General features: G+C 44.2%; 1 protein-coding gene across 1 annotated transcript in view; it reads left to right on the top strand.

Moving 5' to 3' along the window:
* Positions 1 to 16,715, top strand: part of LOC129713710 (guanylyl cyclase C-like) — a 54,813-nt gene that overhangs the window by 1,452 nt on the left and 36,646 nt on the right. Inside the window, exons 2-7 of the mRNA XM_055662960.1 lie at positions 3,003 to 3,115; positions 5,139 to 5,206; positions 6,384 to 6,596; positions 7,417 to 7,538; positions 14,394 to 14,490; positions 15,889 to 16,012. Of these exons, the coding sequence (XP_055518935.1) occupies positions 3,003 to 3,115; positions 5,139 to 5,206; positions 6,384 to 6,596; positions 7,417 to 7,538; positions 14,394 to 14,490; positions 15,889 to 16,012 (737 nt within the window). The remainder of the gene's footprint in view (positions 1 to 3,002; positions 3,116 to 5,138; positions 5,207 to 6,383; positions 6,597 to 7,416; positions 7,539 to 14,393; positions 14,491 to 15,888; positions 16,013 to 16,715) is intronic.

The raw sequence follows: 16,715 nt of genomic DNA, 5'->3' as shown, positions 1-16,715 counted from the left end.
ATGTTTCTATGTTGAGGGGATCTGCCTTTTAAAGAGCCGTCTCAGTTATTATTATAGTACAAATGATTCCATATCAACTCTGCCCAATTATATTTTACAACCCCTTAGTTTTTATGGAGCAAACAACACTTTACGCAAGCTGACCTTTGAGCTCAGCCTCATGATATTATCTCGGGAGGGAAGCTTTGGGATGACAGATGAATCTACCTCATAGCTCTGCTTCCTGTGTACCCTTGAAAGTTAATTACCTAAGAGGAGGACAATTGTGGTGTTTTAACAGCAGAGCTGAGAAATGAAACGATTGCTAAGTTTCTGCCTGTGGGCTGTGATTGCCATCCATGGACACTTTCCCAAGAATCCCTTTTCCAAGTGCACGGATAAATTGTTTACAATTAACGTGGTTCTCTTGAACGATTCCTTCTCTCCCTGGACTTTGAATAATGTAATTCCATATATAAAGAAAGAAATTAATATTCTCAATCAGCACCTCCAAAGTCAAGGTAAGAGGCAAATGTTGCTCTGTTTCTTTGATTTGATTTGATTTGATTTGATTCAACTTTATTGTCATTGCACAAATACGAGTACAGGTACAATGAAATGCAGTTTAGCATCTGGTCAGAGTGCAAGATAGTAGAAATAAAAATACTGGTTAAACAATATGTGCAATGTGGATGAATTAAACTGGTACATAGGCAAATAAATGTATACAGATGGGAGAGTATAAAAGATAGCTAGCGTCGGGACTCCGAGTTCAGCAGTGTAATGGTGTTATTGAAAAAGCTGTTCCTCAGCCTGCTTGTGCGAGACCTGAGGCTCCTGTACCGCCTCCCTGATGGGAGGAGGGCAAATAGTCCATGGTTAGGGTGAGAGGGGTCCTTGATGATTTTCCCGGCCCGTCTCAGACACCGTTTGCGGTGGAGGGCATCCATGGCAGGGAGCGGGGCACCGATGATGTGCTGAGCGGTTTTCACCACCCGTTGCAGTGCCTTCCTGTCAGCTTCTGTGTACTGTTCTTGTCTCTATGCTGCGGAACTAATACACAGATACAGGGGAAGATGCAGATAAAAATTTTACAAGGATAGAATGGAATGCAAACGTATTTGTACAAAGGGGAAACTGAGGTGACCCTGATAAAGATCCCGAAAATGATGAAGGGGTTTGAAGGAGGACATATATAGACATGTTTTCATTTGTCAGGAATAAGGGAACAAGCTGCCATTAATATAACATCTTTATTATTAAATCCAAATTCAAGGGAAAAAAATACCCTCATTTAGACACCAATGAGAATGTGGAACTCCTTAACACATCGTGGGAGTTAAGCCAAAAACATGGATGTGTTTAGGCAGGAGACGGCGAGATAACGATAGGGAAAGAAACATTGATTAGGTGGGATTATAAATGGGCTTTCACAGTGGATCTCTGAATGCGGCACTTGGTGAATTAGGCGAGTATATATTTATTTTCATTTAGTTTATCCGTAGTTAATAGCCAAAGTTTAATTACTTTTACTGATAAATTGTGTTTGCAGTTTCATGTCAAAGATAAATAAAGTACCTTGAGTGGGGGCTTCCTTTCTAATTATAATATTTTAATTGCAGTCAAGACTAGACTAGAGCTGTTTGAGTATGTAAAAAGGAAAGGAAAGAAAATCAAAGATTTTGCACAGTGGATTTCGTGGAGTGCAGTGGCTTCAGCGTGTGGGCTTAGGTGAGTGAGGGCTTTGGTAAAGGGAGTCCAATGGCATCTGATCTTTGGTTGGACAGTGTGGCATTGGTTCAGGTCAGTTATGTAGTTGATGAGTATTTTAATTTTCATATCAACTGTGGAAACAGATTAACGCCTATCTTAAGGGACCTTTTCTAAATTCAAAGTCTGGCAGATGAATCTAGTCATGCATGTGGGAATCGTAAGTTGCTCGTTGCTGTTTGGATGACCACAACTGTGGAAGATGCCTCCTACCAGCGCGAGACAATAGACAATAGACAATAGACAATAGGTGCAGGAGTAGGCCATTCGGCCCTTCGAGCCAGCCCCGCCATTCAATGTGATCATGGCTGATCATCCCCAATCAGTACCCCATTCCTGCCTTCTCCCCATATCCCCTGACTCCACTATTTTTAAGAGCCCTATCTAGTTCTCTCTTGAAAGCATCCAGAGAACCTGCCTCCACCGCCCTCTAAGGCCGAGAATTCCACACTCACCACTCTCTGTGAGAAAAAGTGTTTCCTCGTCTCCGTTCTAAATGGCTTACTCCTTATTCTTAAATGTGGCCCCTGGTTCTGGACTCCCCCAACTTCGGGAACATGTTTCCTGCCTCTAGCATGTCCAAGCCCTTAACAATCTTATATGTTTCAACGAGCATTGGGTTTCAGAACTGCAGCTTTGGCTGGAGACACTCTGGTGTATCTGTGAGGTTGAAGGTGACACGGTTAGCAAGCTTTTAGTGATTTAATTTAAGGAAAGGCAATTGGAGAAGCAATGGTTGATAACCAGGCAGAGGAAGGGACGCAGGCTGGTAGCCATAGGAACCTCAGAGTGCATCTCGCTCCAAAACTGTTTGTTAAAAAATGGTGAGGGAACATATCTCTGAGGCAACCAGCCTAATCCTCGATCACTGCACACTGGTGGATCAAGCGAGGTTAGAGCAGTGATGAAACACAATAGAGACCGAAATAAACATGTAGGGAGGAACTGCAGATGCTGGTTAAATAGAATATAGATATAAAAAGCTGGAGTAACTCAGCGGGTCAGACAGCATATCGTGCTACTGCAGTTGTAGTAGTGAATCTAGGATGGTGTGTTGCCTCTTTGGTGTCAGGGTTGAGGATGTCATCGGCTTCCTTTGAAATTGGCACCAAAGAGGGTATTCTAAAGGGGCAGGGTAAAAAGCCAAAGGTTGTGATGCACATTGCTGCAACATTAAGTTGAAAAAGTGAGGTGAGATTTTAATACAGCAGAATTCAGTGAAAATGTAACCTATTCTTGTATTTGTGTTTTAGGTTATAATGTCACTGTAAACGCATCATATGATGGTTTTGACACAGTATCCTTTTCGCCCAAAGGATGTTCCACAAGTGCTTGTGGAGGGTTGGTGAAACTTCAGGATTTATATGTAAGTATGTGAGTCAGATAAATGTAGCATTTCTTGAGCTGTGATCCTGTTCCAGTGTCCTGTCAGTGGGCAACAGTCACGAATAATATAGTTACTACTTCCCTATATCCCCGTCGCCACCGACCTTTCATCATAATATGCACTTTTTTAATTGAAGCACTTAGAAAGCATTTTAAAAACTATTGCTATGTGTTGAATGTTGATGTGTGATTGTGCAGTGTGGGGTGAAATGCGTGACATGTGTGTTTGAGTTTAGAGTGGGGCTCTTGTTTGTTGAACTGAAGTTTTTTTAAAATCCACTTGATGCGCCTTTTTAAATCCCCTGAATGGACGAAAAAAGTGCTTTGAATTGAATTGAATAACTCCCAAAGCATGAATACCTAATATATTCCAATTGCAGTTTATTCATTGGGGGGGGGGGGGGGGGAATATAGAATAGACACGGGAATGTGTGTTTGAGTTTTCTTTATAAACTGTCATTTTTTAATCCACTTGACCTGTTCTATCTGACTGAATGCAAAATGTCAGCCAAAGATGTCAGCAAAGATGTTCATTTCGGGGCTGTTTTTTTTTCACCTTTCCCTACCTTTTGAGGAAATGGATCGAGTTTGGGGCATGTCATGGCTCACCGACCTTTCATCACACAAGTGTAAGCCTGAGAGGTGAGCATCAGTAGACTGGTCATCCTGGGGCAGCACGGTGGCGCAGCGGTAGAGCTACTGCCTTTACGGCGCCAGGGACCCGGGTTCGATCCTGACTACGGGCGCTGTCTGTAGAGAGTCTGTGCGTTCTCCCCCGTGACCTGCCTGGGTTTTCTCCAAGATCTTTGCTTTCCTCCCGTAGTCGGAATCGAACCAGGTTCTCTGGCGCTGTAAGGCAGCAACTCTAACACTACGCCACGGTGCCACCTCACAATGATTCTCACTGAACAAAAGGTGACATAACATAAGAAATCAGTAAGATCACATCAATCAAATGATAGCATGGTTAGTGAAAGGGTCCTTTACCCCACATAAACCTTTTCTTCCTCTCTTCATGTAGAATATAGAATAGAATAGAATAGTTTCTTTATTGTCATTGTAACATGAGCCATGTACAACGAAATTTTAAAATGTCAGCCAGTCAGTGCACCATTCAAACATTTCTAAAAGCTAACGGTACATACAAGGTAAAATATTAAAAGATAAACAACTAAATAAATATCACGAAAATAGCACGCATAAACACCCAACCCTCCATCCTTCTGTCAATTTCACAGTGTACCACAGTCCCTTAGTCTGTATCGCCCCTGCGTTCCTTGGCGGCTACATTTAATGCTTTTATAGCAGTGGGGTAAAAACTGTTTTTTAGTCTGTTCGTCCTTGTCCTTGTAGATCTGTACCGTCTGCCTGACGGCAACAGTTCAAACAGGGAGTGTCCGGGGTGGGAAATGTCCTTTATGATGCTCTGGGAGATGCACAATGGTGCAGCTATGAGTGCTGTAGACCCAGGTTCAATTCTGACCATGGGTGCTGTCCATGTGTAGTTTGCACATTCTCCCTGTGACCATGTGCGCTTTTCTGGGTGTCTGGTTTCTTCTCAAATCCCAGCCATGTGCATGTCTGCAGGGTAATTGTACTGTAAACTGTAAACTGCCCCTATTGAACCTGGAGGAAGTTGATGAAAATGAGGAGAGAATAACAAATGTGATTAGAATAAGTGATTAGTGACCCAATGGTCAGCATGACCCAATCGGCCAAAGAACCTGTTTTTGTGTATATTTCTCTTCATTTCCCCCTCTTTCGTTTCCTTTGAAATGCAGCCATAGTATTTGGCTCAACCTTTCCAAGCAAATTCCACATTGTAAACATTCTGGGGTAAATCATTGGATGATATGTTGGATGAAACATGAATGGATATTATTCTATGTTGTTCAACAGCATCATAGAAATTCAAGTGCTGGCACAGTAGGATAAAAAGTGGAAGTGTGCCTATTGAGACTGATAGATTCTGATTGTGATTCTCTCTTTAATCCTGGCTATAGATGGATGGAAACTTGGGCTGTGCTGTCGTGGGTCTCACGTGTACCTATGCGACCTTTCAAATTGTCTCGTAAGTCTATGCTCCAACTGGTGTGAGTTCCTTTCAATATTGAAGTGAGGGATGTATCCCTACATTATTGTTGCAGATGGTCACAATCATTTACCTTTGGGCTTGAGGGAAGAGAGAGAGAGAGAGGATTAATTCCACCTCCAGTTTAAATTCCATTTGGAATATTTTGGAGGACCAAGAAACCAAGAACCAAGAACCAAGACGTAGATTGTGTGACAAAGGGATTTGCTCCAGGTTATTGACGGGGTACTGATTTTGGATGGTCATATTGAATGGCTGTGCTGGCTGGAAGGGCCAAATGGCCTACTCCTACATCTATTTTCCACGTTTCTGTGTTTCTAATAGACCGTTTGGATGAGATATGGTAACGCAAGTCATGCCTTAGAAGAAATATCCTTGCTGGCTTCAAGAATAACAACAAAGTTTACATACATACCACACATTTAATCCATTCATACATTCTAAAGGGCCTGTCCCACTTTCACGACCTAATTCACGACCTTTGCCGAGTTTGCCCTTGACTCATACTCGCAGGATGGTCCTCACTAGGTCGTAGGAGGCTGTAGGAGGTCGTAGGTAGGTCGTAGCAGGTCGTGATGCTAGTCGTAGCTACTCGTGGCATCAAGTAGGTCGGGGCGTTTTTCTAGTCTAATGAAAAATGTCCACAAGTAAAAAAGGTTGTGAATTAGGTCGTGAAAGTGGGACAGGCCCTTAAGGAGTCTCGCAGGAGTGGTGCCAGGGGTGGTGGTAGAGACAAATGCAACAGTGGCAGTCAAGAGGTTTTTGGATTGTCAGGGAATGAAATTATATGGATCACATTCAGGCAGAAGAGATTAGATTAACTTGGCACCATGTTCTGAACAGATACTGTGGGCTGAAGACCCGGTTCCTGTGCTGAGTGTTTGCAAACATATTTGGCACGAATTACATAATGAGATATGAGGCCAACTTGCAAAAAAACTCAGCCAATGTGGGAGATTTTAAGGAGTGTCTTCATTGAAGGGGAAAAGTAAAGGACAGAGAGATGTGGTGACACAATTGGGCCTTGCAGCCGCAGTAGGAATCTCAAGAGTTGAGAAGTGGATGAGTTTGGAGCGAAACTAGGTTAAAACAGGAAAAAAGGGATGAAAACTTAAATGCACAATAATATCACCTAAACCCACTTTCTTTATCTCAGGCTGGATCATTTTTTGGATATCCCCATGATATCCGCGGGAAGCTTTGGGTTATCTTGCGACAAAAAACCCAACTTGACCAGGATCCTCCCCACAGCTAGGAAAATCTCCAGCTTCTTCATATCGCTCTGGAATGACAAGGACATTGTGAAAAAATATAAGTGGGACTCAACTTACATCTACAAAAAAAATGAAACCTCGGAATCCTGTTTCTGGTAGGTTTTCTTTCAATCCATTCCACCTCGGCCTAAGATCGGTAAACTTCCCGTCATGCGCACTGCCCGGTCCATCATCGGCTCTGACCTCCCTACCATCAAGGGGATCTATCGCAGTCGCTGCCTCAAAAAGGCTGGCAGCGTCATCAAGGACCCACACCATCCTGGCCACACACTCATCTCCCCACTACCTTCAGGTAGAAGGTACAGGAGCCTGAAGACTGCAACGTCCAGGTTCAGGAATAGCTACTTCCCCACAGCCATCAGGCTATTAAACTCAACTCAAACAAAACTCTGAACATTACTAGCCCAATGCACTTTATCTGTTTATTTATTTATGTGTGTATATATATTCATATTCGATGGTATATGGACACACTGATCTGTTCTGTATTTATGCCTACTATAAGCAAGAATTTCATTGTCCTATCTTGGACACATGATAATAAACTATCTTGAATCTTGAATCATGAATCTTGAATATTGTCTCCAAATTACTCTCATCCCTAGAACTGAGGGGCTGCAAATGTGATCCCCGAATGCAGCTAATCACCATAATAAATATTCCTAGAAAGGTTCCCTAGTTGACAAACTTTATCTCCAAACCAAAAATCTTCCGCATCTACATAGTGAAATATGGCGCACATAAAACCATTGCATGAATAATGTTACTTTGTGGAGTAATAGCCACTCTCAAAGAGGAACTTCACAGCATTGGGGTATCTTGGCACGGTGATAAGTTGTGATGTGTATGGAAGTTCACGCTTTCTTTTAATGTGTATTTTCAATTGTTTAAAAGATTTGCTTTTGATTATTTTAGGTTCATTAATGCCTTGGAGGCTGGCTCAGCTGATTTCTCCTTGGGTTTAGAAGTGAAGGAAATCATCCGGGACTCAGTAAAATTTAAGACGATAGTGAATGACCCAAACAGAAAGAGTAATGGTGAGTCTTGCTTCAAGTGGCACCATTGAGCTAAAGACTTCCACATGTCGAAAGATTGAGGCAATATCACAAGCAGAAACATAGAAACATAGAAAATAGGTGCAGGAGTAGGCCATTCGGCCCTTCGAGCCTGCACCGCCATTCGATATGATCATGGCTGATCATCCAACTCAGTATCCCATCCATATCTCAGTATCTTCTCTCCATACCCCCTGATCCCTTTAGCCACAAGGGCCACATCTAACTCCTTCTTAAATATAGCCAATGAACTGGCCTCAACTACCTTCTGTGGAAGAGAATTCCACAGATTCACCACTCTCTGTGTAAAAAATGATGTTCTCATCTCGGTCCTAAAAGACTTCCCTCTTATCCTTAAACTGTGACCCCTCGTTCTGGACTTCCTCAACATCGGGAACTGTACAGATAACTCTGAGTGCTTTTTTTCTCATCAATAAATTTCTCCTCATTGGAATCTAAAAGAGGCAATCCATAATTCTGAGACTGTGGCCCAGTTGTCTCTTGAAGTCTGCCTTGTCAATCCTCCTCAGTCTTGCATGTTTCAATGCCTTCTGAACTTCGCTGAGTATAGACTGATGTTAATCACAACCACTGTCTGCAAGGCCCAAAACATATTTGTCGCTTTCTCCTGTTCCTCAGCTGAATGTCCACCTTCACATGAGCCGAGATCCCAATTCCATTATTCCTTCAATCATAATCTTTGCCAAAGATCCCTGAAGATGGCAGCACAGGTTGATAGAGTGGTGAAGGAGCATGCTTCCTTCGTTATCCAGGACATAGAATACCGGTGAAAGAAGGTCATGGTACAACGGCAGTATTATGTGCAGTTCTGTTTGCTGCACTACAGGCCAGACACGATTGTGCTGGAGAGAATATAGAGGAGATTCACCCGGATGTTCCCTGGCATGGAATGTGGATGATCAGCCATGTTGGGGATGTCCAGGACAAGGGGTCACAGCTTAAGGATAAGGGGGAAATCCTTTAAAACCGAGATGAGGAGAACTTTTTTCACACAGAGAGTGGTGAATCTCTGGAACTCTCTGCCACAGAGGGTAGTTGAGGCCAGTTCATTGGCTATATTTAAGAGGGAGTTAGATGTGGCCCTTGTGGCCAAGGGGATCAGAGGGTATGGAGAGAAGGCAGGTACGGGATACTGAGTTGGATGATCAGCCATGATCATATTAAATGGCGGTGCGGGCTCGAAGGGCCGAATGGCCTACTCCTGCACCTAATTTCTATGTTTCTATGTTTCTATCACATTGAATGGCGGTGCTGGCTCAAAGAGCCGAATGGCCTACTCATGCACCTATTGTCTATTGTCTATTGTCTCTTGATTCTGTTACGAGCAGAGACTGGACCCAACAAAAATTATCAGAAGCATGGATCGGGGAAATTGTAACAAACCGTTCCCCATGGTAGATCAGTGCTCAAGATCAGAGGACTTTGTTTTAAGATGAGGAGTAAGAAATTTGAAGGGCATCTGTGGAAGAATTCTTTTCACTCAGAGGATGATTGAAATCTGGAACATGCTGCTTGAGAAGATGGCTAGAGATATTTCACAACATTTCAGAAGCATCTGGAAAAACACTTCAATTGCCGGTGCATGGTCAACCATGAACCTTCCCAAAATCTTTCCCCTTTCCAAACTATCTTCACCAACTCCAATTATAAAGCACTGTCAATGTTTTTTGTGCAATTGTTAGTTGGTTAAAATGCAGCTTTCTTCTTTGCTTTAAGTTTCTCCGGGCTCTTATGCCCCTGTCCCACTTAGGAAACCTGAACGGAACCCTCTGTAGACTTTGCGCCCCACCCAAGGTTTCCGTGCAGTTCCCGGAGGTTGCAGGTGCTTGCCGGAGGTTGCAGGTAGTGGAAGCAGGTAGGGAGACTGACAAAAACCTCCGGGAACCTCCGGGAACCGCACGGAAACCTTGGGTGGGGCGCAAAGTCTCCATAGGTTTCCGTTCAAGTTTCCTAAGTGGAACAGGGGCATAAGCTTGTTCAAAGGATTGTGTCTCTATTGTTTGGATAGATTTGGCAAGTGGATTAATTTAGATGGTTTATATAGGTAGTTGTGTTATTTGGGATTGACTGAAGCAATAAGACTTTACAACCTGTTGACTTTGTTGACCTCTGACCCAGTTGCTCAGTTGCCTCACCCAGCACCATGCATAATGTTTAACTAGCTTTTAGTGCTCTTCTCTTCAGATGTTTGTCTGGAGTTGAATGTTAGTCTTTGGATGTTAGTCTGGGAGTTGTTCTCATAGTGAGCCAGCAGTGACTGCTAAGCAACCATAATAATGGAGACAGAGTTAGAGTAATAAAAGACTGGGCTAGGGTGAAATCTAACCCCATTGATAAGAGAATAAATTCCACTGCAATTCTCAGGGTAGGGTCTTTTGATGGTTCTTCTGTCATTATTCCTTTGCCAGTGTCGTGGGCCTTCATTTATGTGTTCCAAGTCTTGTGTGGCATTGTTCCTGGAGATATCCTGGAGATGTATTCAAGAAAGAGTTAAATATAGCTCGTAAGGCTAACGGAATCAAGGGTTATGGGGAGAAAGCAGGAACGGGGTACTGATTTTGGATGATCAGCCATGATCATATTGAATGGCGGTGCTGGCTCGAAGGGCCAAATGGTTTTGCCGAAACAAGTTTGAACGAAATTTCGTTACCATGCAGTCATAACAGTAAAAAAAGCAACAAAACACACAATTAAACACAATTTAACACAAACATCCAGCACAATTGACTCTCCTCCAGGCACCTCCTCACTGTGATGGAAGATAAAAAAAAGTCTTATCTCTACCTTGCTTCTTCTCTCGCGCGGTCAGGCAGTCAAACTGCTGCATCGAGGTGATCGAGGCTCCCGATATTGAAGCCCCCGCCAGGCGATGGAAGACCCCGCGGCCAATTTTAAGCCGCGCTGGGCGATGATTGGAGAGATATGGGCCAAAGGTGGGACAAGTGTAAATGGGACATGTTAGTTGGTGTGGGCAAGTTGGGCTGAAGGGCATGTGTCCACATTGTATGATTCTATGATTCTATGACTCTATGACTCCATGAGTAAAACATTTCAAGGTGTTTCATAGGACCATTGTCAAACAAGTCAAGTACAAGTACAACAGGCACAAAGACTCAGGCAACAACAAAACATAATCTTTACATAAACTAGACAGAAATCCTGTTAGACAATAAAAACGAAAAATAGATCATGGCTGTACCTGCCTATCGTACCTGCCTTCTCCATACCCCCTGATCCCCTTAGCCACAAAGGGCCACATCTAACTCCCTCTTAAATATAGCCAATGAACTGGCCTCAACTACCCTCTGTGGCAGAGAGTTCCAGAGATTCACCACTCTGTACAACTGCAGTAGAACCTCTCTGCTCCTATACTCAAATCCTTTTGCATGAAAGAAAAACCCAGGTACGCATCTCCCCCTTCAATCGGCCACCAAGTCTGCTTTCCTGTTTTTTTCAACATTTATCCACATTATACTGCAGCCAAAAATGCCTATCCAAACGAGTTCTATGGTAGCCCCCAAGGGGTGGGATATTGCCTTCAATAGTCTTCCAATATCTTGAGGTACTACTGAGCCTTGGGGGATTAGTCACTGCCTGCCCTGTCCCACTTAGGAAACCTGAACGGAAACCTCTCTGGAGACTTTGCGCCCCACCCAAGGTTTCCGTGCGGTTCCCGGAGGTTGCAGGTGGTTGCCGGAGGTTGCAGGTGGTTGCCGGAGGTTGCAGGTAGTGGAAGCAGGTAGGGAGACTGACAAAAACCTCCGGGAACCGCACGGAAAACTTGGGTGGGGCGCAAAGTCTCACCATGATCAGCCATGATCACAATGTATGGCGATATTGTGGGGCATAAGGGTTGTACAGATTAGTTCAAGAACCTGATGGTTGTTGGAAAATAACTGTTCCTGAAACTGGTGGTGTGCAACTTCAGGCTTCTGTACCTCCTGCTTGATGGTAGCAGCGAGAAGAGGAGAGGAAGCATTGATTATGAGCAAGGAAGGACGTAGTCGGACTCTTAGAGGCAGATTTCAATGAACGTTAATGAAGGCGGAAAGCGAAGTAAAGAGCGATGAAGTTTAAAGAGATATTTCCAAAGCCTGTGACCTTGGCAGCTGAAAGCATAGCTACTAAAGGTGCCGCGCTTAAGCTTTGGGGGAAAACTGGAAGAGTGCAAAGATCTGGTGGGGATAAGAGGAGTTGAGGAGGTTACAGAGAAAGGGAAGTGTAAAATCTTGAAGATATTTGTACACGCGGATAACGTTTTTAATATTGGCTCATCGCCCATACAGGAAACCGCCAAAGATAACTCCCCACAGCCGTGACAGCTGAAGTAGTTTATGGAAAACTGTAGATCTCTCGCAAATGTGTGTTTGAGTTAATCTGTCAGCAGGCTGTAAAGTATCCTCAGTATCGCTATATGGGGAACTTACAACTTTGAGTTGATTGCGTTGGCAAGATAACATTTGTTTTTTATTGAATTAAATTGTGCCTCTACCTGTTATCACTTAGCAAACTTTGGCCTCTCAAAGATTTAGTCACCTGGTTATAAACACTGGATCTCTGTGCTCAATAAAGCATTTCTGACTGAAGATCCTCTGGGTGAGGAGTTCCCCGTTCAGTGCCTGTCTCCTATCCCACCCTGACTGGCACTCGGCAAGAGTTTGTCCCTCTTTACACTAATTAATTGTCAAGTTCAGAGGTTGATTCCTTTTACTATGGCTTTTCAGCAGAGACCGCTCCCTCTGCAACTCCCTATTTCACTCTCTTTCACCCGGAGAGTTGTGACTGTGAAATTCCCTGCCACGGAGGGCAGTGGAGGCCAAGTCACTGGATGGATTTAAGAGAGAGTTAGATAGAGCCATGAATGGCGGTGCTGGCTCGAAGAGCCAAATAACCTCCTCCTGCACCTATTTTCTATGTTTCTATTTTAAATTTCTCTGTCTCCACCGCATCCACTCCCAAGATAAGGCTCTCCATTCTAGGACATCCGAGATGGCCTCATTCTTTAGTAAGCGTCCCGCCCAAAACCAAGGAAGTTGCGGGAGGGGGCAGGAAAAGGCATGGGTCATATGTAGTTGATTATCTACAATTGCAGAATTCAATTAGGTTAGGTTAGGTTGTAATCGGTTGAACTACGGGACAGAGAGGGTACGCATGTGAGCGATCCGTCTACGACAGTAGAGGAGAAACCACGCTAAAGAATGAGGCCATCTCGGATGTCCTTGAATGGAGAGCCTTATCTTGGGAGTGGATGCGGTGGAGACAGAGAAATTGAGAATAGAAACATAGAAAATAGGTGCAGGAGGAGGCCATTTGGCCCTTCAAGCCCGCACCGCCATTCATTGTGATCATGGCTGATCGTCCCCAATCAATAACCCGTGCCTGCCTTCTCCTCATATCCCTTGACTCCACTAGCCCCTAGAGCTCTATCTAACTCTCCCTTAAATCCACCCAGTAACTTGGCCTCCACTGCCATCTGTGGCAGGGAATTCCACAAATTCATAACTCTCTGGGTGAAAAGGTTTTTTTCTCACCTCAGCCTTAAATGGCCTCCCCTTTATTCTAAGACTGTGTGGCCCCTGGTTCTGGACTCGCCCAACATTGGGAACATTGAGAATAGAAGATGGCGTATTTGTAAGAGGCAGGGTGGGAAGCGATGTAGTCCAGATAACCCTGGGAGTCTGTACACGGTTTACTCCAGCACTTTGTGTCTTTTTGTTTTAGCAGAATGATGCCTGGATTAGTGGGCATTAGCTACAGGGAAAGGTTGAATAGCCTTGGAGTGTTTTCTTTAGAACGCCGGAGGTTGCAGGGAGATCTGGTACAAGTATATAAAATTAGGAGAGGCATAGATAGGGTAGATAGTCAGAACCTTTTATCCCAGGGTGGAAAAATCAAATACTAGGGTGCAGAGTTTTAAGGTGAGAGGGGAAACTTTACAGGTGAGTGTGTGGAATGCCTTGTCTGTGGTGATAGTCGAGGCAGATAAGATAGTGGCATTTCAGAGACTTTTGAATAGGCATAAGGATATGCAGGAAATGGAGGGATGTGGATCATGTGCAGGTAGATAAGAAATGGTCTTGGCATCATGTTTAGCACAGACATTGTGGGCCGAAGGGCCAGTTCTTGTGCTGTACTGTTCTATGTTTCATACATTCTAAAGTATTCTCCTAACTACACTTGCGCGCTCCCATACAATAAGAAACATACCTGGCTAGATATTTTCAATAGTTCAATAGTCAATAGTCAATAGTCTATTTATTTGTCATTGTCATTCTCTGTCCAATATTGTACTGATCAGTGGTCCGAAATTCCTCCTTCTTGGAGGAAAGGTTTACATTTCGGTTCAGGCTTTTTATTGTCACGTGTAGAAGGTGCAACTCGACCGAACATGACTTCTTGGTTCAAGGTACAGCAGAGGCAGCGCAGCTAATAGAGACATGGCCTCACAGAGCAAGATGCAGGTTCAGTCATGATCTTGGAAGCCATCTGTGTGGAGTTTACGAGTTCCTCCTGTGACTGCATGGGTTTCTTTCAGTGGCTCCGGCTTCCTCCATTCGTAGATTAATTGGCCACTGTAAATTGCCCATGGACTTGTAGCGTTGAAGAGCCTGTTTCCGTGCTTTATCTCTCTTGACTGAAGTGGTGGAGCATGCACAACTATGGCTTGGTTCACCAAGCGAAGGTGAGAACATTGGGAGGCGGGAAGGCTGATGGGAGCTGTCAGGGGTGCATGGACACAGCGGGAACAAAGAGGAGACTAGCAAGAAATTTGCAAATCAGTGTACGCTTACTGAATTGCCTATTTCCCCCTCACAGTGATCATTTTGTGTGGGACAATCGATGATGTTGAGACATTAGTTGATGGTGTGACGATGGATAAAGATATTGTCATCATTCTGCTGAACCTGTTCAAGTGAGTAGTAGCGTGTTTTGGATTTATTTTAAACAGTTATTCTCACTGACCATTAGATGTCAGTGCTGGATTGTTTTCTCGTCTTGGTCATTAAACCTGTGTGGGCTTTCTCTGAGATCTTCGGTTTCCTCCCACACTCCAAAGAGACGTACAGATAAGGGCCTGTCCCACGAGCATGCGACTCCTTGCGGCAAGCGCGACCTAACGTGGTGGCTTGAGCCGTACGGCCTCGCGGGGCCGGTCCCACTTCGATCGCCGGAGCCGTATGGAGTTGTGGTCCCAACATCGCGCGGGGCTCCGAAAAACTGACCGTGTTCAAAAATTCTGCGCGTCAACGTCCCGCCGGCCCGCAGCCGCATTGAGGCCGTATGCGCCGCCCCGACAGCGTACATCACGCGCGAACTTCCTGCGGACTTCGCTCGAACTTCATGTCACTCACCCGACCTCCGCGCGGCCCCCGCTTCCGGTTTGGTCGCGCTCGCTGCATGCAGGCGCATGCTGGTGGGACCGGCACTGTACGGGGATTACTTGACCTCCGCGCGCCCCCCCCCCCCCTTCCGGTTTGGTCGTGCTTGCTGCATGCAGGTCGTATGCTCGTGGAACAGGCCCTGTATGTAGGTTAATTGGCTTGGTAAATGTAAAAATTGTCCCTAGTGGGTGTAGGATGTGCAGGGATCACTGGTCAGCACAGACCTGGTGGGCCAGAACGGCCTGTTTCCGTGCTGTATCTCGAAACTAAACTAAACTAGAAAGCAGATGGCATTTAGAACAAACTAACGGCTTGGCAGTTAGGCTGCTATCTCACGGTCCAGGGATGGGTTCAATCTTATTTCTGTTCTCTTTATTACAAATTGTGACTGTGACTCCACTCTTTGTTTGGATAATAATAATAATAATAATAATAATTTTAATTATAGAGCACTTTAAAAACAAACATAGCTGCAACAAAGTGCTGTACATCACTAATCATTGACAAAAAAGTTAATACACACCAAAAATAACAATCAAAAGAAATAGTAGGAAAAGACATGTAAAATAAAGAAACATCAAAAACACCACAAACAGAAGCAAAGCCTCAGGCATGGTCAAAAGCCAGGGAGTACAAATGTGTTTTAACACTGGATTTGATGATGGACAGAGAGGGGGCCTGTCTGATGTGCAATGGCAGGGTGTCCTTGATCCCAACTAGCACTTCCTTTGACAATAAGCTGAAAGAAGCGAATCGTCCAGTTTTCAAGTGAGATGTATAAATCCTTGCAGAACCAGGTTGCTGTTTCACCATCCTTATGTCAGGTCGCTCTCTGTAAGATAACATTGTTGGGTCAGTGACAAAGAGGATGAGTGGGAGGATGTTCTTAAAGCATGTCTCACTGCTCTGCCTGTTCTTCTCTCTGGTAGCCACACCAACGGAACGTCAATGAACTACATGAAACAAGTACTAGTGGTGACCCTGATGTCCACAGATCACAAGATGCCTCCAGATAATAACCAGACTTCACAAGGGGGGCATAACATTTCACCGGTAAGGGGTAAATCTTCCTGAGTAGAAACAGTTTAAGATGGTGCGATCTTGCTGCAGATTGTTAAGCCCTTAAGCGAATTCCCACTGATTCTTCTGTATGATTTGTGTTCACTTCTGACACCACCATTGATGTATCCTCCTTTTCTTCTTTTTCAATTTTCTGTCGCTTTTCCTCAAGAAGATCTGACCCTCTCTACTTCCAGTGCTTTATTCAAATAACAATTATACATTTTGGAGACAGTGTTTGCCTCTAGTCTGTTCATAAATAAAATCATAACATTTCCAGCGTGTTTGAGGCAATCAGCTTATTGTGCTTTTGCTTATGCTTGCCCCTCAGTTCCAATCCCGCTTCCAATCCTGGTTACTTACCTTCTCCCTTTAGACTATCTCAATTACCTATTCAAATACCTGTTAAGATAAAGTTGAAACCTTTTTCTACCAACAAGTAGGTACATTCTCTCCACAAGGATTGCGTAGTTGCCACCGATTGCGTAGGATTGCGTAGTTGCCAGCTGAATATTAAGGATGGTGTTCAAGAAGGTTTCTTCCATGATGGTTCATTTGTTACCTCCAGACCCATCTGGCAGCTATATGCCCTGAATTCAGTCTCCTCGCTCAGTGCTGGTACTACCAAGCCAGACTTGGTGCTGGATGATAAAGAGTACATTCTGTGCCTTGCTACTTTCAATAGGGTGGCACAGCA

Source organism: Leucoraja erinacea, chromosome 37, assembly GCF_028641065.1.
Source record: "Leucoraja erinacea ecotype New England chromosome 37, Leri_hhj_1, whole genome shotgun sequence".
Lineage (NCBI taxonomy): Eukaryota > Metazoa > Chordata > Chondrichthyes > Rajiformes > Rajidae > Leucoraja > Leucoraja erinaceus.
The sequence above is the reverse complement of the archived record's forward strand: the minus strand, read 5'-3'. Positions and strand labels throughout refer to the sequence as shown.